The 24,063-nt window shown below is 40.9% G+C and overlaps 1 protein-coding gene across 4 annotated transcripts; it reads right to left on the reverse strand.

Annotated features, from left to right (window-relative positions):
• Nucleotides 1-1,386: 1,386 nt before the first annotated feature.
• LOC115095565 (pulmonary surfactant-associated protein D-like) lies at nucleotides 1,387-23,602 on the reverse strand. 4 transcript variants are annotated; one of them, XR_003857817.1, is made up of 8 exons: nucleotides 23,462-23,602; nucleotides 20,775-20,975; nucleotides 12,995-13,111; nucleotides 9,459-9,575; nucleotides 7,598-7,678; nucleotides 3,745-3,837; nucleotides 2,960-3,218; nucleotides 1,999-2,137 (listed from the first exon to the last, which is right to left on the reverse strand). XR_003857817.1 is itself a non-coding variant. In XM_029609465.1 (6 exons), exons 2-6 carry the CDS (start codon nucleotides 20,956-20,958, stop codon nucleotides 1,761-1,763), a joined length of 876 nt encoding a protein of 291 aa, XP_029465325.1. In that variant the 5' UTR covers nucleotides 20,959-20,975; nucleotides 23,462-23,602; the 3' UTR covers nucleotides 1,387-1,760. The 4 variants fall into 4 exon arrangements, 2 of the variants coding, with proteins under 2 accessions (XP_029465325.1, XP_029465326.1); XR_003857816.1 differs by lacking the exon at nucleotides 3,745-3,837; XM_029609465.1 differs by lacking the exons at nucleotides 2,960-3,218; nucleotides 3,745-3,837 and having other exon boundaries at nucleotides 1,387-2,137.
• Between the last annotated feature and the right edge of the window lie 461 nt (nucleotides 23,603-24,063).

The following is a 24,063-nucleotide window of genomic DNA, read 5'->3' on the forward strand; positions in this document are numbered from 1 at the left end:
TTGCTCTAAAATATGCACATAGTGCCAGCCCACATACACTTTTATTTGTAAAGAAGGCATTCCTGATGAAGGAGTTGGTGAGAGGTTAGCACTTTTGCATGTACGCGCACTGTCAAGTGCATACACACATATATATATATCCTAGTAATTTTGCTGACCAAAGTACTCACACAGAGGGTAATTTTTCAAGGGATGTCTGCCAGTAATGTAGTACTTTACCCACAGAAATGGCTCATTAAAAATTAACATGCATACACGCTGCCTGTGTATTCTGCTTCTTGCATAGGGAAGGGGCGTTCCAGGTGGGTTGAGAGGTTGGGTCTTATGTGCATATTTATTTTTATTTTAAAAAGCATGCATGTAAATTCGCTTGATGAATTTACATGAGGAAAGGCTGAAGCAGTTGGGGCTGTTCAGCTTGGAGAAGAGACAGCTGAGGGGGGATATGATAGAGGTCTTTAAGATCATGAGAGGTCTTGAATGAGTAGATGTGAATCGGTTATTTACACTTTTGGATAATAGAAGAACTAGGAAGCATTCCATGAAGTTAGTAAGTAGCACATTTAAGACTAATCGGAGAAAATTCTTTTTCACTCAACGCATAATAAAGCTCTGGAATTAATTGCCAGAGGATGTGGTTAGTGCAGTTAGTGTAGCTGGGTTCAAAAAAGGTTTGGATAAGTTCTTGGAGGAGAAGTCCATTAACGGCTATTAATCAAGTTTACTTAGGGAATAGCCACTGCTATTCATTGCATCAGTAGCATGGGATCTTCTTAGTGTTTGGGTAATTGCCAGGTTCTTATGGCCTGGCTTGGCCTATGTTGGAAGCAGGATGCTGGGCTTGATAGGCCCTTGGTCTGACTCAGCATGGCAATTTCTTATGTTCTTAAATTATGCTCGCCAAACAGCAGGTGTATATCATTTATGCATGGTTTTGCTGGGATAATTTTCTAAGTGAATATTCCCATGTACATTCACTTTGAAAATTGGTGTAACTTGGGCAGATAGTCCAGAAACGTATGTGAGCTGTTATAAAATTACCTCTATAACAGCTGCATATCTGTGCACTTACTTTTTTCCCCCCAGTTTTCAAAGGGAAAGTGTTTTCCTTCTGAAAACTGACATAAATTGTGCAGGTAAACAGCATATGCAGACTTTATACTTCAATGCACTGTTTGTAAGTTACTCTCTATTAATCTATAGCACTGAAGTTATTAGTATCTTCTTCAATTACTATTCAATGTTTTCTTCTGTAATCGCCTAGCTGTAAATTCAGTTCTAATGCATTGATTTTTTGTTTTTCCCAGGACATTCTAAATATATAAATTAGCAGCTGCAAATCAGTTTTACACAGTGGCTTTCACTGCAGCATGAACTGCAGCTGGCTCAAGTTACTTTGTGTTATTATTGAGGTTGTAGTATCTATAATTTTCCATAGCTATTGATGGTGAAAAGGAGGGGTGTTTTATTTTTTTCTTGTTTTGTTTTACTTTTCATTTTCTTTTATGTTATTTTGTCTCAGTGCACATAAAAACCAATTCAATGTATAAAAAGTCAATTTAATGTGTACACATTCATTTTGTATGCACATATTTGATTGCATATATACATGTTTAGTTGTGTACGCACATATTCAGTTTAATGGGCACAAACATTTTGTGTGTACTAAATGAAACAGGAATCAAATGACTGAACATCCCTAATAAAAAAGTGCTTATTTTACACTAAAGCAAATATATTTTAAATAAAACGCCACCAATTTATAATTCACAAATAACTAACTTTTTGTCTGTACATGATATGTCATTCCATTTTCCAGAGGAAATTACTTCTGAGCAGTCCTCAGCTTCTTTATTATTATTTGGTTCATTTTCTTTCCAGTTGGAATATGTAATTAATTCACCAGTTGGATACCTAAACGTGCCTTCTGTTTGTCGATCGTTTATCCCAAGGAAGGCTACTTTGTTATGCAGCTGTACAATTTCTTGCAGGGCAAGGTTCTCTTCGGCATTCTTTGGAGAGGCAAGCAGGCCTCCGGCACCTGAACATTTCTTTGCTGCGGTCTCATAATTATATTCGAAGCCATCAGTCACAAAGAATTTTCTACCAACTTCTTTGCCTATATGGAAAACCAATGCTAGGATGCAGAAAAGAGATTCAAATTATAATTTCAGCTCAGGTGACAATGGTTAAACACAGTTGTACAGTACATCCTCAATTGGATTCTGCTCAGATAAGCACTCTCTGTATTTCCCACCAAAATGGTTTTGGTAAATTTTTTGATTTCTATTCTGCTTTTCTTGACTGGCCAGTTACTTCAAAGTGGACTACATACAGGTACTGTAGGTATTTCTCTGGCTCCAGAGGATTTACAATCTGAAGGGTCATTTACTAAACTGTGTTAGGGATTTACCATGAAGTCAATTGCATTTACCACATGATAAATGCCTTAATACACAAATAACATGCAGTATTCAATTACCATGCTTTATTTTCTCCCAACAAAGCTGGCGCAACATGTGTATTAAAATGAATTGATTTGCATACAAATGCATTGAGTTCAGCTCCAAATAAGGTGGCTTGCCATTAAATCCGCAATCTTTGTTATTTTAAGCAAAGTTAACCACAACTCAAGAGGTATAGCCAACTTTCCCTGGCAGCACAGGGATGCTAACGCATGTCCTGAAGCTCCTGAGAACTTTCTTAAAAGGCCCGAGTAGACAGCATACTGCTTCCAGCCCCAGTAAAGTAAAAACCCCTTGTGATCTATTGAGACCCCATCCCATTCCCCTGCTGCCACACCCTGAGGCAGCCAAAGTTGAAAAGGTAAACAATAACCTTCGAATTCCCATCCTGGTCCTCCCCCATTTTCCAAATCCTGCTCCCTTTGTGTAGAAAATGTTACCCCTGGCCCACTGCATCTCTCTTTATTCACCCAATCCCCCGCTTCAATACTTACTACTAGTCCCCAGTGATCCAGTGGGGTGTAGAGCAACCCCTAAGGCTTGGGGCCCAGCATCACCATTTAAAAATTGGCACCAGTCAGCATTGCACACTTTTGCCTCATCACATGTACATTACCAACCGCAGTAAAGTGTCCTATCTGAAGGTGGCCCCGCAGTTTGGGGCTGCCATCATTTAAAGAGCCTGAGTGGCCCACATACTGGTCCCACTGGAAGCATCCTCTGGGAATCTATTGAGACCTCCTGCTGCTGCCCCTTGAAGCAGCCAAAGTTGAAAAGTAAAAAAAAAAAAAGAAAGAAAGAAAGAAAGGTTCAAGTCCACTGTCTATTCCCCCATGGCCAAACTCCACCAGTCCCCTTAAGTAGTAAAAGTCATCCCCACCCCCTGGCCTACCGAATGCTTCTTTAGTCTCCCTGACCCCCTCCTTTCAGTAATCACTATTAATCCCCAGTGCTCTAGTGGAGCCTTGAGCAATCCCTAGGGCTCCACGTCCAATGTCACCATTTTAAAATTTATCTCAAAAAAAGGAAATGTTATATTCAATAAATCTCCTATTGCAATGCCACTTCCCAAAATAATTTTTCATTTAGATATTTGGCCGCATCATCAAGCCTGACAGCGTGATCTCTGTGTATTCAAAGGAGAACCGCCCGGACCTCTAATCATCTGCGGCAGTCAGTATTTTCACTTTTTTCTTTTGTTTTCAATTTTTTACGATTTTTAACTGATGATTTATGATGGTCTTTTTTTCTAAAATGATGTAAAAAAAGCTCAACCTACGGCCGAAGTTTCGCAGCAACCGCTGCTTCATCAGGAGCTCGATGTACAGTCACAATATTCATTTAAATTTCATGTTCTCTGTTAAATATACTCCTATGTTTAAAGAAAATTTTTTTTGTTAAACTTTGTATATAGAACAATATTTATCTGGGATTGGCAAACATGCGAACCTCATAGCAGGACGGGAACCGTCTCAAAGTATCTCTAATCAGGAGGAACAGAGACCATCTTTAAAGCAGACGTGGGCTTTTAACCAGGTTGTATCCAATCCGGACCTCGTACGTCAACACAAAGTATGACGTAGGTATCAAGTTTGCTGTTGCAAAGAAAACTTTTTGCTGTCATAAAAAGACATTTAATTCTGCTTCTGCATTCAATCCTTTAGGGTGGATGGTATCTAAAAAGTGTATCCATCTCTGCTCGGATCGCAAAAGTTTCTGATTTAAATCACCCCCACGCCAGTGGGGCAGTATCTGTTCAAGTACACAAACTTGTAATTCATCAAAACTGTGTCCATTATCAAGACAATGAGATACAATTGGTGCGTTCAGACATTGTGTAGTTAAACTAGATCTATGCTTGATAATCCTGGTCCGGAGTTGTCATATCGTCTTTCCCACATATATCAACTTGCATGGACATTGAATGAAATATATAACACCTGCAGATTTGCATGTGGTATGTTGTTTTAAACGAACTGTAATGGAGAGATTTTCAAATTGAATACAGGTTGTCTCCAACATATTCATGCATACAGAACAAGTTTTACATGCTGTATGTGAGCCTGATCCTTGATTAGATGTAACTATTGTCGAGTCAGGGTGAACAAGTTGGTCTTTTAAATTTGAACCTCGTGTGTATGTAAATCTTGGTCTTGTTTCAAATTCTCTATGCACTTGTAATAAATGCCAATGCTGATGTACCAATTGTTTGAATACTGATGCCATCGGAGAAAAGGGGACCACACATGTGACAAGATTTTCAATTGTTTGTTCTCTTGGTAAAAATAGCCAATCTCTATTAGTGTATTTAGCTCGGAGAAAAGCTTGTCTTAGACACTTTTTAGGGTATCCTCTCTTCACAAAGCGATTGTTCAGAATCTTAGCTTGAGCTTTAAAGTCATTTAGAGAGGAACAGAGGCGTCGGATTCTAAACAATTGTCCAGTAGGTAAATTTTATTTTAAATTCCGGGGATGGGCACTACTGAAATGTAGAAAGGTGTTACTACTTGTCGGTTTGCGATAGACTGAAGTTGCAAAACCCATTGTTATAGTAATGTCCAGAAAAGTAATAACCTCTGTTTGAAAAGAAGCTGTGAAATGAAGACTAGTATTACATAAATTAAGCCAAATCAAAAATTTTTGAAATGTTTCTTGGGTCCCTCGCCATAAGATCAGAATGTCATCTATATATCTTTTCCATATAAAAATGTTCTGAAAAAAAGGTTGTTTATCATTTATCCACTTCTCCTCAAAAATACCCATATTCAGATTGGCGAGATCAGGGGCCATCGTGGCACCCATTGCGGTGCCACAAATTTGTTGAAAAAATTTTTTTCATACGCAAAATAATTTTTTGTGAGTGCAATGTGTAATAAGGATTCCAAAAAATCTGATGGTATCCGTTGTGGACGAATTCTAGATTCGAAGTAGAACATAGCAATCTCCATCATTTCATTTTGAGGAATGGATGTATATAGGGACTCGACATCTAAGGTAACTAAATGTAAATCACTGGTATCACAATGGATGTTTTCCAAAAAAACAATCATTTGTTTGGAGTCTCTAATAAAAGAGGGTAATTCAGGAACAAAAGGAGCTAGAAATGCATCAAAAAATTTTGATAGTGGTTCCAGTAGAGAATTTCTGCTGGACACAATGGGCCTTCCCGGTGGATTATTAATATCTTTGTTCTTCTTTGGTAAAAGATAAAAAATGGGAACCATCGGATGTTTTTTTAATCAAAATTTTTTTTCTCTTGATGTTAAAAAACCGGCTTCTTCGCCTTTCTGGACAAGTGTTTCAATTTCTTTCAATAATGTTGTCGTGGGATCTTCTTGTAAAGGAAGATAAAATGTCCTATTGGATAATTGACGCTCTGCTTCGTTTGAATATTGGATTCTATCCATTAAAACAATTTTCCCTCCCTTATCAGCTGGTTTTATAATTAATTCTGTATTCTCTCTTAACTCCTGGATAGCTTGGAATTCTTCTGATGTTAAATTACAGAACTGATTATTGTCAGTAAATTGCTGACGTAATTGTTTTAACACAAGTTGATGAAAGGAAACAATTATAGGGTCCGGTGGACCTGATGGACTCCAAACAGAGGGATTTTTTAGAATGGAAATATCAATAGTCTCAGGTTGATCGACAAAAAAATGTTTGATGTATACTTTTCTCACAAATTTATGTAAAGCAACTTCTAAATCAAAAAGTTTGGGTTTAGGGGTCGGCACAAAGGTAAGACCTTTATTCAGAGCATTCATTTGTGCTGTAGACAGAATATTTTTTGAAAGATTTAATACTAGGCATTCCTGTTGCTCTGTGATCGAGTTTGTCTGGGGTTGGACGTTGTTTCGTCTCTCCAAGATCTGCCTCTGCCTCGATATGGACGGCGTCCTGACTGCCCTCGAGATGGTAAAAAACGCTGGTCTTGATTTTGTGATGTTAGATCATTTCTCGGTCTAGATTCTGATTCATCACCGGAAGAGTTGTTATATCTTCGTCTAGATTGATATTGTGACAGGATTTCATCCCCAGAAGAATCGTCACTGTTGGTATCGAAGGTAACTCTTCGTGCCTCCATTTTGTTTTTGTCTTTTTCTTCAACCATCCAGGGGTAAACGTATCCCTTGGTGTAATCGCGTTCATCACAATTTAATTTCTGTATCTTCATTTTTTTAATTTCACCTCGCAATTTTTCACTTTGTTCTTGTATTGTTGTCAATTGATCTTGATATACAGTAGCATCTTCTGTTGAGGCTAAAGTTTCTTTAATAGTGCTAATTTCTTGTTGAATCTCTAGATCACATTTCTTGTTGAATCTCTAGATCACATTTTTGCGCCGTTCTGATGATCATTTACCATTTTAAAATTTCCATTGTGATGGGGCAAACATGTATGCAGGCTGACTGGGTCATTTTTTAAATGATGATACTGGAACCTGAGCCCTAGGGGGCACTCTAGGCTCCACTGGACCATCAGGGACTAGTAGTAAATACTGAGGAGGAGGGTCAGAGGTGAATGATTTTTGCTTCTGAAATATGGTAAATGGATATGTATGTTACTGATTGTTTGTATATCAGACCATGCTGGTATGTTTGTATTGTCTTCCTTGCTCGATAAATAGACTCCTGAGTTTGTACATTTTCCATGCCAACAGATTTCGCTGTAAAATCTCACACAACAATATCAAGGTATTATCTGGAGAATATTTAAATTATGTTTTTAAACTATATGCAAATTAAAAGAGAATATGATAGCGCAGTCCAAGGATTAAGACCTAGTCTAATGTACCACAAATATTTTGGCATTGGTTTTAAACATTTTTTCATTTTAACATGATGAGTATGTACAGATGGAACAATATCAACAACACTATTAATGAATCACCAACTTAAAATTTAGATTCAAGTCAACACAGAACACCTAGGACTTTTAGAATCCTGTGACCTTCCCTAAGCATGAAGACTCTCTAGCTCCTTCTCATTGTCTGCTATCTCTTTGCCAAGACCACCTGCACAATGAGTCAGAAATGCAGAGCTGCTCTTGATCAAGAAAATACTAAATCTTAATATTACCATTCTCATCTCTGCATTACCTCTCTGGAAGTTAAATAGAGGCAATCTTACCTTTCTTGTATTTGTTAAAGCTGTCTTGCAGAGTCTTCAGTTGTTGCTTCACATCATTTACTTGTTGCTGAAGATTAGATGCTGAAAAGAGATGTGATTGTTGTTTTACAGTAGAATCTACTTTTGTACAATATTAATGTTTACTATGCACATGGCCCTCAGTTTCCTATGGCAGCTTAAGGTAAGATTCTGTGGGAAGAATTTGAAAATTCTGCTCAAAACTTCTCAAATTATGTGGCAATTATGTGATGTATTTTCATGTATGTGCATATATTTGCATATTAGATGATGTAAATTTGTATTTTACTTTATAAAAATAAAGTTGTTTCAGACAGTTCTTGTGTGCCTGGATATTTGGGCTTTTTTTTGGGGGGAAGGGAGCTTAATGATTGATGCTGGGAAGATAGGAAAGGAATAGAGATTGGGGGTAGAGAAGGGATTTGGGGAGTGGTGATGAAAAGGGGGATCTTGAAGACTGAGAGGGAGAAGGAATCTCAGGAAGGAGGGGAAGCAGAATAGAAGGAGGGGATGGAGGGGATGGAGGGGAATTGAGATACAGAGGGAGGGGAGGAGAGGGAGGAAGGAAAGATCACTAAAAGATGAAAGGTGAATGACTTGGGGATTAAGAGGGGAACCTGAATCAGAGAAGGGTAGATCCATGACCAGGAAAGAAAAGAAGGGAGGGAGGATGCACTCTTATATACCTCTCCCAATGTCTCTCACTCACTTACTTCCTGCAACCCAATCCCCTCACTCAATCTCCAATTCCATCACTCAACTTGCACCCAAACAGCCTTACTTACTTGCAACTCACCAACTCTCTCCATTTTATTCTACACCCCTCTGATCCCCTTCATTACTTGCACAAACATTCCAACTCCCTCATCCCATACACATTCTAATCTCTTTCCCTGTAGTCTTCTCAGTCATTCTTTCCATACCCCTCCAACCCCCTCACTCTTCGTCAATTCCCTCACTTTCTTCACACACTCCATCTCATCCCTTCACTTTCCCCCAGCAACTCTCCAGTCCTTTTACTCTCTCCTCACTAATCCATGCATCCTAGTTTGGGGCTAGGAGGAGCACAATGACATGTCACTGCTTCTGGTCACCATCTCCTCCACCATCTATGCTGCTCAGAGCTGTATGGTAGTTTGAACTGCATGGAATACATGCATGGTTGAAAACAACACTAGATCCCGGCAGCAGATGTGGAGGTTGTGGACTGAGGTGCCATGTTGCTGCTGTCTTCCTCCTAGCCCCATGCCGGAATGAGGGAGTGAGGGAGGGATCGTAGAGGCTGCTGGGGGAGAAGAGATGCAACATTGTTCTTACCACCACAATGGAGACTGGACAATTCCTCAGCAAGGGTTGGATTTTGTATCCCTGACTATGGCCGTGTAATCACAAAAGATTGGATATCCTAACTATACATATTTGAGATAGATTAAAAACAAAACAAATGTCTGCCATATAGTGTATTAGTATAATTACCATATGCAGAACTTGATTTATAAAAAGGTTGTTTAAACTAACTCAAAATGTAAGGGCGCCATTTATTAATAAATTCCATATTATGTTTTACTAGAATAGTCTTTTCTTATCATGTTCAGCGATCTTCCAGGGCTGGGTATAGGATCACAGCCCCACATTTGGAAAGTACTGGTCCATTATGAAATGAATGTAAGAGAAACATTAAGACTGATTTAAAATGTGAAAGTGCATAGTTACCTGGCTATACAGTTCATTTTGTACAGTTATGGGATTTGAAGTCCTACAGGGGAAGAAAACTATTCAGCACATTTCCCTTTCATCAGCCTTCTACTCAGCTTCTTCATTCTGATGGAAATATCCTACTTACCAGCATCTTCACTGCTTCCTTTCTCTCCTTTAGGGCCCAGTGGACCTTTATCTCCTTTTAGACCCACTGGACCTGCCTGTCCTGGAGGACCCTGTAGACCTTTTAATCCTTGCAGTCCTAAAGATGGCAAAATGAAACAATGAAATAACTATTTAATTTTCAGGGGGAGCTGACCCACATAATTCCATATTTCTGTATATAGCTGTATTGTCACACTTTAAATTAATTATTTTATAGTAACCACATTTTATAACACATTCCAGATGATCATGGTGTATGCTGATATTGCATTAAACCATGGTAAAAAAAAAAATCAGACTGGTGTTGGTACATATTTGGTCAAGTTTCCAATGTAAGGTAACTGAAGAAAGAGTTGAAACATAAACAATGGCACGTCATTTGTTAAAGAAAAAAAATCCAAATTTCCATTCCAACAGTGTATTGCTACATATCAAGTCACTGAGAAAGGTAGACAACCACCATAAACCTCCTCCCCGCAGATTACTATAGTTCTGAAAAAAGTGCCTCAGAATCTGTCTCTTATTGTGCATTCATAGGAAACTGATTCCCTCAGTATCTGAGCCCATTCACCGCCCATGTATCTCCATCTCTCTGTATCTGTAGGAGCTGGGCAGCTCCAGGCCATGCTTCCCACCAACCATTGATTGTGTCCTGCTGTCCATTTTGCTGTGCTATTAGGACTGAAACAACATAAACTGATTAGTAAATACTAGAGATGTGCATTAATTTGAAATAAATGGGTAAAATGCAACAATCTAAATCATTTTTGAACCACAAACATGAATGGAAGGTGCCCATAAATTTTAAAACACATGTTCTTTTCATTCATTTTTTTTCCCATTCAAGTCTATGGACCATTGAAAAGTGCTGAAGTGACACTGGTAATTATAGCAACCAAGAAATTCCTGAGTGAAATAGTAGCCAGGATGGAGCCTTTGCAGGAGAATTAGCCAAGCAGACAAGATGAAGAACCAATGAATGTGAACCTGCCTTGCTCCAGCTGCTCCAGTTTGGGGTCTTGCTGCCACATTGCCTTGCCATCATTTATCCTGATAGGACTTATAGAACTTATCAATCAGCCTTGCTGCCATACAACTTAGTGGTCTTGCTGCCACTCTGTCTTTCTGCCGTACCCCTTATGGCACATCTTGAGAGCATTGTTGCCATATCCCTGATGTACTGTGATGGGAATCTTGCTGCCATTCTACTTTGCTGCCATACTGCTGATGTACCACCTTAGGTATCTTCCTGCTATTTAGCTGTTATGCCATACCCCGGGCTTGCTGCCAAGCGGTCTTGCTTCCATACCACTTATATCTTGGGTTCTTGCTTCCACTCTTCCTTGCTGCTCTCTTCCTGTCACTACACCTTGGGGGTCTTGCTGCCACTCTGCCTTGCTACCATTGATGCCCCTGATGCTACATGTTGGGGATGCTGCCGCTCTGCCTTGTTGCTATACCCCTTATGCTGCTCCTTGGGGGTCTTACTGTCATACTTCCTTGCTGCTGTACCATTATGCCACACGTTGGGGATCTTTCTGACACTCTTCACTTTCTGCTATACTCCTTATGCTATACCTGCAGGTCTTGCTTCCACTCGTCCCTACTGCCATATCCCAGTCTCTATACCTCTAGGCTCTTGCTGCCGCTCAGATGCTATGCCATAGCCCAGACTCTACATCATGCTGGTCTTTCTGCTATGCTGTTTTGCTACTATACCCCTTATTCTATATCTTGGGGTATTGCTACCACTCTTCCTTGCTGCCCTGATCCTGACATTTCACCTTGGGGGTCTTGCTGCCACTCTGCCTTGTTACCATCCATGCCCTGATGCTGCACCTTGGGGGATGCGGTCACTCTTCCTTGCTGCTGTACCCCTTGTACTACAACTTGGTCTGCTGCTGCTCTGCCTTGCTGCCATGCTCCTCACTCTACACCTTGTGGGTATTGCTGCCAATTTGTCATGCGATTCTATCACTTATGCCATATCTTGGGGATCTTGCTACCACTCTGCCTTTCTGTCCAGCTCCTCACTGTACCCATTGGAAGTCTTGTTGCCACTCTGCCTTCCTCCTAATGCTACACCTTAGGAGTCTTACTGCCACTTTGCCTTGCTGCCATCCCTTACCCTGATGCTACAACTTGGGGGTTGCTTCCACTATTCCTTGCTACTCTAAAACTTATGCTAGACTTTGGAGGTTTTGCTGCCATTCTGATTTGCTGCCATACCCCGGACTCTATACCTTGCCATTCTTGCTGCCAAGTGGTCTTGCTACTATACCCCTTAAGCTATACCTTGGGGCCTTAATACTACTTTCCTTGCTGCCTTGCTCTTGACACTAAACCTTGGGAGTCTCGCTGCTATTCTTTCTTGATGCTATCCATGCCCCTGATGCTACATCTTGGTGGATGTTATCACTCTTCCTTGCTTCTGTACTCTTATGCTACACGTCAATGGTCTTGCAGCTGCTCTGCTTTGCTACTATGATCCTCAACACTGCACTTTGCTGGTTTCGCTGCCAATCTGCCTTGCTACTTTATCCCGTATGTTACACCTAGGGGGGTCTTGCTACCACTCAGCCTTATTGTCATACCCTTAACTCTATACCATGGAGGTTTTTCTGTCACACTGTCTTGCTACTCTTTCCCTTAAGCTATACCTTGGATCTTACTACCACTCTGCCTTGTGCCCGAGTCCTTTGTGGTCTTGCTGTCACTATGCCTTGGTACACGGCTCCTGATTCTACAACTTGAGAGTCTTGCTGCCACTCTATCAGCCATCTCTGCCCCTGATGCTATACCTTGGGGGATGCTGCCCCCCCCCCCCCTTCCTTACTGCTATAGCCCTGGCAGCAGACATGGTGGTTGTGGGCTGAGGTGCCATTTCTTCTTCCTAAGTCCCATGCCAGGATGAGAGTGTGAGTGAAGGATGGTAGTGGGGGCTTGGGGGGGGGGGGGAGGGAACTGATGCAACATTGCTATTGCCACCACAATGTTTGCTTCCACTTCAACCCAGTCACTGATTATCCACAAAAAAACATGGAAGCTGGACAATTCCTCAGCAAGGGTTGGATTTTGTGTCCCTGACCATGGCTGTGTAATCATGAAAGATTGGGGATCTTGACTATACAAATATGAGATACATTAAGAACAGTAGAAATGTCTTACATACAGTATATTAGCATACTTGCAGTATGCAAAGGTTGTTTAAACTAACTCAAAATGCAAGGACAAAACTTAATAAATTCCTTTTTTTTTTTTTTTACTTAGAATTGTCTTTTGCTCATCATGTTCAGTGGTCTTCCAGGGCTGGGTATTAGAGAACAACCCCACATTTCAAAACCACTGGTCCAGGACTGATTTAAAGTTTGAAAGTGCATAATTACCTGGCTACACAGTTCATTTTGTACAGTTATGGGATTTGAAGTCCTACAGGGGAAGAAAACTATTCAGCACATTTCCCTTGCATCAGCCTACTACTCAGATTCTTCATTCTAATGGAAATATCCTACTTACCAGCATCTCCACTGCTTCCTTTCTCTCCTTTAGGGCCCAGTGGACCTTTATCTCCTTTCAGACCCACTGGGCCTGCCTTTCCTGGAGGACCCTGTAGACCTCTTAATCCTTGCAGTCCTAAAGATAGCAAAGTGAAACAATGAAATAACTATTTAATTTTCAGGAGGGAGCACATAATTCCATATTTCTATTTATAGCTATATTGTCAGATTTTAAATTAATTATTTTTCGATAACTGATATGTTATAACATATTCCAGAATATCATGGAGTATGCGGATAATAGCATTAAACCATGATTTTAAAAAAATCAAATTGATGTTGGTACATATTCGGTCAAGTTTCTAATGTAAAGTATCTGAATAAAAAGTTGAAACATATACAAGGGCACATCATTTGTTAGCTAAAAAATCCAAATGTCCATTCCAACACTATTTTGCTACATTATCAAGTCATCTTAGAAATGGCGCAGGCCATCCATTGCTCCTTCCATGTGACAGGGGCCGACCAATGGCACCGTAGCCCCTATCACATGGTAAGGGCAAAAGCCACCGGCACCATTTTGTTTACTGGCAGCCGACAGCCCGAGAGCAGGAGATCGCTCCCGGGACCCCCGCTGGACCACCAGGGACTTTAGGCAAATTTTTTGGGGGGGTCAGGAGGGTGGGGGGTTGTAATTAACTAAATTTGAAGGTTTGGGGTGGAATTCTTCTTTTTTCGGTGAAAATTGCAGAGAAAGAAAAAAGGACTCGTTGGAAAATGAAGTTTTCCATGGGTCGCCCGACCTGTTGCCCAATCTGTCATAAAAAAATGATGCACATCCCTAGTAAATTCTAGGGATGAGCATTCATTTGAAACAAATGGGTAAAATGCAACAAATTAAATCATTTTTGGTTCATTTGTGAATCACAGAAATGAATGAAAGGAGCCCACAAATAATAATTAAAAATCAAACATGTTGCTTTCATTCATTTCTCATTCAAATCTATAGCCCATTGAAAAGTGCTGATTTGACACTGATAATTATAGAAACCAAGAGTGAAGCAGTAGCCAGAATGGAGTTGAGGCACTAGAAATAGACACATGGACAGGATGGAGAAATAATCAAATGAAGCTATCCTGCTTCCGATGCTAAAATCTTGGGTCTTACTGCCACACTGTCTTGCAGTCATGCTCCTGATGTACTGCCTTGTAAGTTTTGTAATCACTTAGCCTTGCTGCCACTCTGTCTTTCTGCTGTACTCCTTATGCTATACAATGGGGGTTTTGCTGCCTCTCTGCCTTACTGCCATATCCCAGGGTCCCTTGGGAGTATTGCTCACACAGTCCTGATATACTGCTTTGGGTTTCTTGCTGCCATTCTGCCTTATTGCTATACTACTGATGTACCATCTGCCATTAAGCTGTACTGCCATATCACAGCCTCTATACCTTTCAGGTTTCCTACTACCATGCCCCAGACTCTTCACCATAGGGGTCTTGCAGCCGGTATATCTTGCTGCCATCTATGCCCCTGATGCTACACCTTGGGGATGCTGCCACTCTGCCACTTTGCTATGCCTTGGGGGTCTTGCTTCCACTCATCCTTACTGCCATATCCAGCTTCCACACCTTTGGGGGTCTTACTGACACTCATTCTTACATCATACCCCAGATTCTTCACCTCAGGAGTCTTGCAGCTACTGTGTCTTGATACTATCCTCCTTATGCTAAAACCTGGTAGTCTTGCTGCCACATCCTTGATGTACCATCTTGGGGATCTTGCTACTACTCAGCCTTGCTGCTATGCCCCTAATGCTGTGCTTGAAAACATCCTATTGCCATGTCCAAGATTCTTTGTGATCTTGCTACCACTCATCATTACTCTCATTCCCCAGAATCTTCATTTTGGGGTTATTGCTGCCACTCTGTCTTACCTCTATACACCTTATGCAATACTTTGGGGTATTTTCTGCCACTCTGTCTTGCCATCCTGTTCCTTACACAACACTGGGGATTTTGCTGCAAATCCCCCTTGCTGTTCTGCTTAAGACGTGCTATACCTTGTACGTCTTACTGCCATTCCCCCTTGCTACAATACCTCTTATGCTGCTTCTTGGGGGTCTTGATACTACTCTGCCTTTCTGCTCATCGCTTCACAGTACACTTTGGAGGTCTTGTTGCAACTCTGCTTTGCTGTCCTGCTCCTTATTTATACCTTAGGAATCTTTCTGCCATCCATGACTCTGATGCTGCAACTTCCACTTTTCCTTGCTGCTATACTCCTTATGCTACCCTTGGAGGCCTTGTTCCATTCTGCCTTTCTGCCATATCCTGAGGTACCATCTTAGTTGTCTTTCTGCTATGCTGTCCTGCTACTATAACCCTTATTCTAAACCTTGGGGTCTTGCTACCACTCTTCCTTCCTGCCATTTTCCTGACACCACAGTTTGGTGGTTTTGCTGCTGCTCTGCCTTGCTGCCATGCTGCTCATTACTACACTTTGCAGGGAAGTTGATTGCAGGAAGAAGAAAATCCAGAACTCCAGGTCAGAAAGGAAGGAGAAGGAGGACAATCAGAAGGATGATAAATGACATCTACCTGGAGAGAAAGTTGGGTGAAAAGATGGATGCCTCAAATGAAAAAAGGAGCAGACTTGAGGATGAAGAAGGGGTAGAAACCTGTAGGAGGAGGAGGGAGGAAAGTAGCAGTCAGCTCCACTGCCATAGCCTACTGAACTTGACGTATGGGAGAAATAGTATGCTTAGGAGGAAGTGAAGTATCAGTCAAAGCAGGAAGATGAAGGGAATGAGCGATAAAGAGATTATGAATGTAGGCAAGCTTTCTAGAAATACAGCAAGCATTCCACATGGAACATGAGAAAGGGAGAGATTAGGCAAGAATGAGGGGGATAAGGATATGGTTGGTGAGGTGATGGGCTGAAAAACTCAAATGGGGTGATATTGGAGGACCAGGCTTGGGATTGATGTCTCCAGCTGAAAGGAGGAGGAGGAAGAAGAAGAAAATACAGAAAAAATCAGAGATGTGATGACAGTGATGAGGGAGGGAGGTGGACTGAATGAGAGTTGAAATATTTAGAAACTCAAGATCATTAGATAAGGCAGAAGACAGAATAGCTTGGGAGGTGGAAAATGTAGGCAGTGAACTTGAGACTTACAATGGTTTCCACTTTCCAGTGAGAATAAGGTTGGGAAACATAAGTATTGGGAAGAGGAAAAGTAGAGGAGTCATTGGAAGTAGAGAGATGGAAAAAAATATTGCTGGCCTTAGGTAATCTTATGGTATATACTGATAGGTGTTGGCTTTATGGCCTGTTTGTTAAAGAAGTGAGAGATGGCAGATGCCCAATTCTCAATGGATGTGGTGTTCTTTGGGAAATAAATTGTTTTGCTCCATATTAAGATATTGAAATTGTGTACATTTCCAGAATCCAGCAGGAGGACAATTGGGATCTGGCTTAAAACTGGAATGTGATGCCTAAGCTAGGGTGGGAAGAAGTAAACATTTTTTTTATTTGTTTTTGGGGTTTACCAATTAATTTTGTTTTCTTCAATATTCATTTATTCGGTTAAAAAAAAGGAAAAAGGAAAAAAAAAAACCAGAAATGGGGCCTACTGAGGCTTCCTGTCCCCACCACCCATCCCTCTCATGCAAAAAACTGCCAGGGCCAGGATCTTCCCTGGACCCCACTTACCTAGTGAGGAGGGATCTGATGATGAGACTTAGGTCCAGGCTAAAGCCTCAGCCTTGCATAGGAATAGGCTTAGGTATGTCACTGCGACCATGGCCTAGGCCCTATATAAGGCCCAGGCTTGGATGCCTGGTCCCGATGCCAGAGCCTAGGCCTAGGCCAAGGTTCTGGCCCAGGTCCCGACGCCGTCACTTCAGATTAGGCTCTGGCTCAAAAACGGGAACCAGTCTGGAAGCCAGGTCTTGAGGCCTGGTCCTCAGCCCAAGCTCAAGCCCAATGCTGAGGCTTTAACCCAGGGTCTGTCCAGGCCTTGAATATCCTCTTCTTCTTGGTCTTTTTTCTTCTTTCTTCCATCTTCAAATGACGCTGTCTACTAGGGACACGCCAGAGTAGATTAACTCTGGGTCATCCTCCTCGATGGAGGGTGCCATTTTGATGTGTGGCAGTCCAATTAACTGCTTCAGGCCTAGGCCTAGGCCTGACAGGCGACTTTTTATTTTTCCCCCAATTTTCAAAATAGGATGAAAATCCGAAAATATTTCATTGAATTTATATCATTTAGTTTTGAAAATGACCTGAAACAAAATAGGAAATTTTATCTCCTTTCCTATTTCATTTCTCCTGAATGTCCATCCCTACTAAGTATTGCTGGAATATGATAGAATATGATGCCTCAGTACTTTATTATGAATAAGATAAAAAATGTATGAAATTTTCACTTTCAGTTTCAAACCAGATGTCTTTTTTTAACCTTGTTGTAGTTTAGTTGATTTTTTAATTTATTGCCAAATTTGCTAGTTGAAGATCTTCTGTTTTTATCGGCAAATCTGGCAACATTTCAATGCAGGTTCAACAAAAGTTGCAGTACAATTTCTATCAAACCTGCTGTGGTTATTGGGAAAAGATCAGAAACCCAGAGCACTTCTGACAGATTTCAGCCAGACAAACCAATTCAGTGAACCTGCAAAACTTCCTTCAGTTTTGGCACATCACCTGTATACTTTTCCTGTACAGTTTCACGCATATCTAGAGAAGACACTATCTGTACCAATTTGTCATGTGACTGTTGTAAGACACCATGATTTATCCAAACCTCTGAAATGACTTTTAAAAGCTCAAATGTATGCTTGAATACAAAGTGAGTGGATGTGTGTGCCTTGTTAAACCTTCTCTCTGCTGGCTTCCTTGCTAAAGCAACAAAAGTGGGTAGCCTTTCCTGGCTGCCATAGCCTGCGCTATCTTTAAAATATAAACTGCACACATGTCTGTTAAATCTTTGTTAAACAGTAGTACATCTTAAGTGTTTCAAGCTGCCACATGCATAGGGAACCTTTGTTTTCAATTTTTATTTTAATTTGCCTGGGAATTTCTCTGTTAGAGCAAAAATGACTTTTCCACTGATTTTTCTCCTGTGTGTTATTTCAAAATCATTTTTCCACTGACATATTTTGTTCTACCTTGGAAATTCCCAGGCAAAATAAAATAAAACCTGAAAACAAATATCCCTAAACATGCAGTAAATATGTTCCCTATGAAAAGGACATTGTCAGGGTGGGACATGGTAATGACTATAAGTATTTGGTATGGTAATGAGCACCCTGATATTCTAAATATTGGGAGGCATGCAATCTTAGTAGTATCTACATACATTCATACTGGGCTTCTGTCTATGCCCCTTGCTAAAGAGGTTCATCTCTACATAAATTCCTGTTAAAATGAAACATACTCACCCAGTAGCCAGCCTTGGCTGTATATGCTTTTCTGAGATTTCTGGAAAAGGGTGGAGGGATGCAGGTGATAGGAATCATAAGAACATAAGAAATTGCCTTGCTGGGTCAGACCAAGGGTCCATCAAGCCCAGCATCCTGTTTCCAACAGAGGCCAAACCAGTCCACAAGAACCTGGCACTTACCCAAACACTAAGGAGATCCCAAGCTACTGATGCAATTAATAGCAGTGGCTATTCCCTAAGTAAACTTGATTAATAGCCGTTAATGGACTTCCCCTCCAAGAACTTATCCAAACCTTTTTTAAACCCAGCTATACTAACTGCACTAACCACATCCTCTGGCAACAAATTCCAGAGCTTTCATGTGTGTGTCACATACAACTTGCATATTCATAGAATGTGTTATTTTTGGCAGTCCAGCCTCCCAGGCTTGGTCCTTCCTTCCGGCTCTCGACACACTGCTGGCGCTCCACATGGAAGGCGCCACATGCCAATGCGGCAAGATGTCAACAACACCTCACATGCCAAGACTCCACTGGTCCCATTTGACATACTCCTCCTTAGGCGCTCATGTACCAGATCTCTTTTAAAGGGCCATTGACAGGAAAAGCCCCATAGCACTGGATGATGACATCACACGCAAAGCTCTATAAAGTGCTTGCTCTCACCTTCCCTCATTGCCTCAGCAACAGGTCCAACTACTTCCAGTAGTGCATGTTGCTTCTCAGCATTCTGTTTTCATTCCAGCCTTGTCTTCAGTTTTCATTCCAACTTCGTCTTCAGTCTTCATACCAGCCTTGTCTTCAGTCTTCATACCAGCCTTGTCTTCAGTCCTTGTCCAGCTGTATTCAGATTGTCTTCTGTCTCTGTTCCAGTCCATCCTTTTTGCCCTCCTGTGCTTGTCTTTGTCTGCCTGCCCTGCCTATCTGTCCCTCTTCTTTCCCTTTGGACGGATTTCTGGTTTTGACCTTGACTTGAACTCTGGATACAGCTGACCACTGCCTGCCTCTGACCATTGCCCATACCTTGCATGCACCTGACTGCTGCCTGCTAGCTGACCACAGACCTACCCTTCTGCCATTGGCAGAGATCCCTCCTAAGTTCTGCCCTCCCTGGCACCCAAAGGCTCAACCCAGGTAGAATGAGGGCTGGTATAGCTGAAGGTTCTGATGGGTCTCTGCCTCATCTGGGTCTTCCTACCAATGGTGGGAACCTGCAGGGCTCCTCCCTGCAAGTAGTGTCAATCCTGCCTTGGCCCAAGGGTCCAAAGTTACAACTGAATGGTAGTGTTTCTGATTGTGGTACTACCAGCACAATGTATCTAATGGTTAATAATCACTTAATATATCAGCATCCTTCTCCTTAGAATGCACGATCTGAATGCATTTTATAAAAGTACTCTAAGAATCTTTAACACTTAATACTTTACTGTAGCATATTATGATGGTTAACATATACCATGGGAGAGGCTGGGTGAAGAAATCAGTAGGGGAATGTGGGCAAGAAAGAAAACCCAGGAGGAGCCTCCAAAGCCAAAGTATCTTTAGATTAGAAGGAAAACTTCTTACTTAGAAGGCCTGGGGACCCGGGAGAGGGAAGTTCTGAGAATAGGGAGAGAGAGACTTCACAGGCCTTATTCTATAGGTTCCTCCTGGGTTTTCTTTCTTACACACATTCCTCTATTGATTTCTTCATCCAGCCTCTCCTGCGGTATGTAGCAACCATCACAATATATTCAGGACCTCATAATACTAGCATGAATAATAAGGTTTAGCCTACTGCCACTGCTAGTTATACTTACGTAATCATAGATCCAACTTATACAGTATGGGGTACATAATCAGCCGCACCACTGAACATACCCAGATCATTCACAGTTAGCCAGATATGTGGTATCTGGCTAACTTTAGACCTGCCTATGGCATGTCTAGACTTAGCCAGTTAAGGTAACCAGCTAACTCTGAATATCAGAGATAGCCGGTTAACTTAACTGGCTAATTCAGTTTCCCTTCCCCCCCCCCCCCCCCCGTAATGCCCACTTCCTACCCCCTACCCCCCTGACTTTCCCATTATCCATCCAAATGGATTTTGAATATGTACCCCCATGTATTACATTTTTTCAAATGGAAGTACTTCCTTTTATACTATAAGTTGCCCAGTATATATCCACTTTCAAATCGAGGCTGAAGTCTGCATGTACTTTCTATACTTGAACTTTAGCTTTATACAGGCTGTTATAAAATTATCCTTCAATTATGCAGTAATATTTGTGTGGTTTGGTACATTTATCCCTATATATGAAAGTAACCTACAGATTAAAAACATGAATCTCAGAAATTAAAAAAAACAAAACAACTGTACCTGAATCTCCCATTTCTCCTTTAGGCCCTTCTCTTCCATCTCTACCATCTCTACCTGGCAATCCATTGGCTCCAGGAGTTCCACATGCAATCACAGAACATGTATTTTCTTTTTCAGGACTGGATGCTTCCGCTAAGATTAACATCCCCAGCATGAGAACAGTGGACAGTTGAAGAGCTTGCATTATCCAAGAATATGGACCTATGATTAATGAAGAATTAATAATCAAGTTATAGACAGCTCATGTTTCCAAATTACTTTTCATAAAACAGGTCTGGGATTGAAGTTCATTAGATTTTTCTCATCCAGGGGTGGGAAATTCCAGTCCTTGCTTGTTGCAAGTTAGTCATGTTTCAGAATATCCACAATGAATATGCATGAACACATTTGCATGCAATGGGGGATGGGAGTTAGAAAGGAGGAATCCTTCCTAGCTGGGGTTGGATAGCCAACCATGGATTTAGCTGAGATATAGTCTAATAGCTATAATCACTAAGCAATGGGCAAGCTATAAGCCCAGCTAAACTGTAATCCATGGCAATAGAATTTCCTTCTGATGAAGAAGTATTGGTACTTTGGCATGGCAGTGGAGCTTTAGGCCCCCAGGAGGGTTGGACAAAGCTAATCCTGGACCCAGGAGCACGCCTACAAGATAATTGTGTATAAAGTCATTACAGATGCACTAGAAACTAAGGACATGATTTTTCTATGTTTTCTGAATAGTATCTGTCATGTTGCTCATCTTTGTCTTTCTTGGTTACATTGAATGTCTTTCTTCTGTGCTCCTTGCCTTTGTTTATTAGTGAAACTCTTATGTCCTTGTGTCTGACTTTCTTCCCACTTCTTCTATTTCCCCATCTTACCAGAGCCTGTAGTAGCCTCTCCAAAGGGCTGGTGTCTTGAATTCCAGGCATGATGCCAGTGGCAGCATACATGCCTTGAGGAGAAAAATAAATACTGTGCATCTAGGTAGGTCAATAACCCTTTGTCAGAGACAGAAACTAATAATGAAGCATAAAGGCTTGCTCTGCCTCTTATATGCTCCAAATATTTTTTAGCTCTTTCAAATGGCTTTCTGGTCGATTGTAAAAGGCTTGTGCATGCCAAATTTGGAAGATATGTGCATCTCGGATGCGCATACTGCATGGATTTTAAAAGGGCCGCAACAACGTGCATATCTCTCCCATTATGAACACAAAACATTTTTCAGGATAAAGGGAAAAGGTGTGGGCGTGATCTGGGTGGGGCATGGGCAGGCTGGGGCTAAAGCATCATTTCTGCACATACCGATTTATGTGTGCAAGGTGCACCGGGGTCCTCTACCTTGTAACTTTACTTCTGTTATGGACGGGGCGTAAATCATAAAATAAAAAAATATAGGCTACTTAGCATGATTTAGGGGTCTGACCTAACAGTGTAAAAGCTAGGCAAAGTAATAGGGGGGTAAGAAGGCTGATTGGTTAACTGGGCTAACTGGGAATGAACTGGGAAAATGGGTTCTAGCGTCGGTACACGTGTCTAGTAAAATCCCCCCCACTTACGTGAGCAAAGCGGCATTTGTGCACACAAGTTTGCATCAATATGAAATTGTGCGTATATGTAAGCATGAATAGCTGATTTTAAAACAAGCACAAATATTTTGAAATCGAACCACCCATGTGCGCATGCCGGCAAACGCACACATGCGTGCCCGCATGCGGCTCTTATAATCTACCTCTTTGTGAGTATTTTAAATACACATAGTGGTCAAACATCCCCTTATCCAACTTCACATATTCATGAAAACCCAATATTCAGCCACTATTCACTGGGAGATCCATATTCAGACATGCTCCGGCTAGAAAAACTTATTTGGCTAATTTTAGAAGCATATTCAATAGTACAACAGAACTATTGAATATAGCCGGCTATCATAAATTTAGCCAGCTAATTTTAGGACATCTCTTTGGCTTGACCAGACTTAGCAAGCTATGCTAATCAGCTAACTCTGAGCATCGGAGTTAGCCACTTAACATAGCCGGCTACCTCAACTTCTCCCAATAACACCCCTGGAATTCCCCTAACTTATACACACACACCAATAAAATAAGGTTTCAATTAATCTAATTATCACACGTCATATAGCAAAGACATCAAGTGGATAAGTTTTGTAGGACCAATACCGAAGGGATCTGTAAAACAATCAGAACCCGTTTAGGATAGGTCACATTACTTTATTTAATGTATCATTTTGAGTCTCTCAAAAGTTTTTTTGTCTCTTCTTAGGTTTATAATCCTTTCAAAAATTATTTTGCCACGGGATGAAAAATCGTACTTTTGATAAAGCAAGAAACAGGTTAATGTTTAATACTTAGCTTCCAAACGGGATCAGAGTTAAAATCCCTCTCATTGCGGCAAAAATGAATGATGTTTTCTTTTTTCTTCCAATATTTTTCGGCGGTAGTTTTATTCCCCTAACTTAGCCAGCTACAATTTAGCTGGATAAGTGCCCCAATATTTATTTAGCCATCTAACTTCTCAGTTAGCTGCCTACCTATGTCCTAATGAAGAGGTGACTCATGCTGAGCCTTAATAATACTATTTGATAGTCCAAAAATTTAAGCTAATAGGAATGCTTCACTTGTAAAGTTACAATACAATCTTAAACATTTGTCCATTTCAAAATAATTCCGAAAAAACAAACTTACCAAAGATGAATTCTGATACACTCACAGGCTCTGCTGTTCTGTTGTACTCCTAACTGGGACTCGAGTATTAACTTATATCCTGCCGTCCTTATAAACCTCAACAGTTTCTCAGTGGGAGTTTCTCAGAATTTCTATTACTTTTGGATTTCTGTCAAAGGGCATTTATTTATTGGAGAACCACTGCCAACTATTTTCTGAGGCATTCACAGCTGCATAATTTTTCTTACCGTATACCCCCACCACTTCTTGCAAAAATTTGGAACTGCCTTCAATTTCATATAAAAGATAGCAGTGTACACTTCTGAATATTTGTCATCTCTTTTGAACTTTTATGGTATGTGTTCTCTGTGCCATCTCCCTTATTGATAATGAAAATATTGAATAGTATCTGGTAGTGATCTACCAGCAATTTGTTCTTAAGTGGCTCTCATCAAGAAAGATCTACAAACAAGTTGAGATTGAGGCTTAACTTGAACCAGGTGAATAAAACGGAAAATGTCATAATGCCTCTGTACCGCTCCAAGGTGAGACCACACCTTGAATACTGTGTACAATTCTGGTTGCCGCATCTCAAAAAAGATATAATTGCAATGGAGAAGGTA

This window comes from Rhinatrema bivittatum, chromosome 7 (genome assembly GCF_901001135.1).
Source record: "Rhinatrema bivittatum chromosome 7, aRhiBiv1.1, whole genome shotgun sequence".
NCBI classification, from domain to species: domain Eukaryota; kingdom Metazoa; phylum Chordata; class Amphibia; order Gymnophiona; family Rhinatrematidae; genus Rhinatrema; species Rhinatrema bivittatum.

Coding starts and splice junctions, on each gene's coding strand:
- LOC115095565 (XM_029609465.1), bottom strand. CDS start 20,958: ATGCAAGCTCTTCAACTGTCCACTGTTCTCATGCTGGGGATGTTAATC. Junction 9,576..12,994: donor AGGAAGCAGTGGAGATGCTG/GTAAGTAGGATA, acceptor TGCCATCTTTAG/GACTGCAAGGATTAAAAGGT. Junction 2,138..7,597: donor CTTTAACAAATACAAGAAAG/GTAAGATTGCCT, acceptor TCTGCATCCTAG/CATTGGTTTTCCATATAGGC.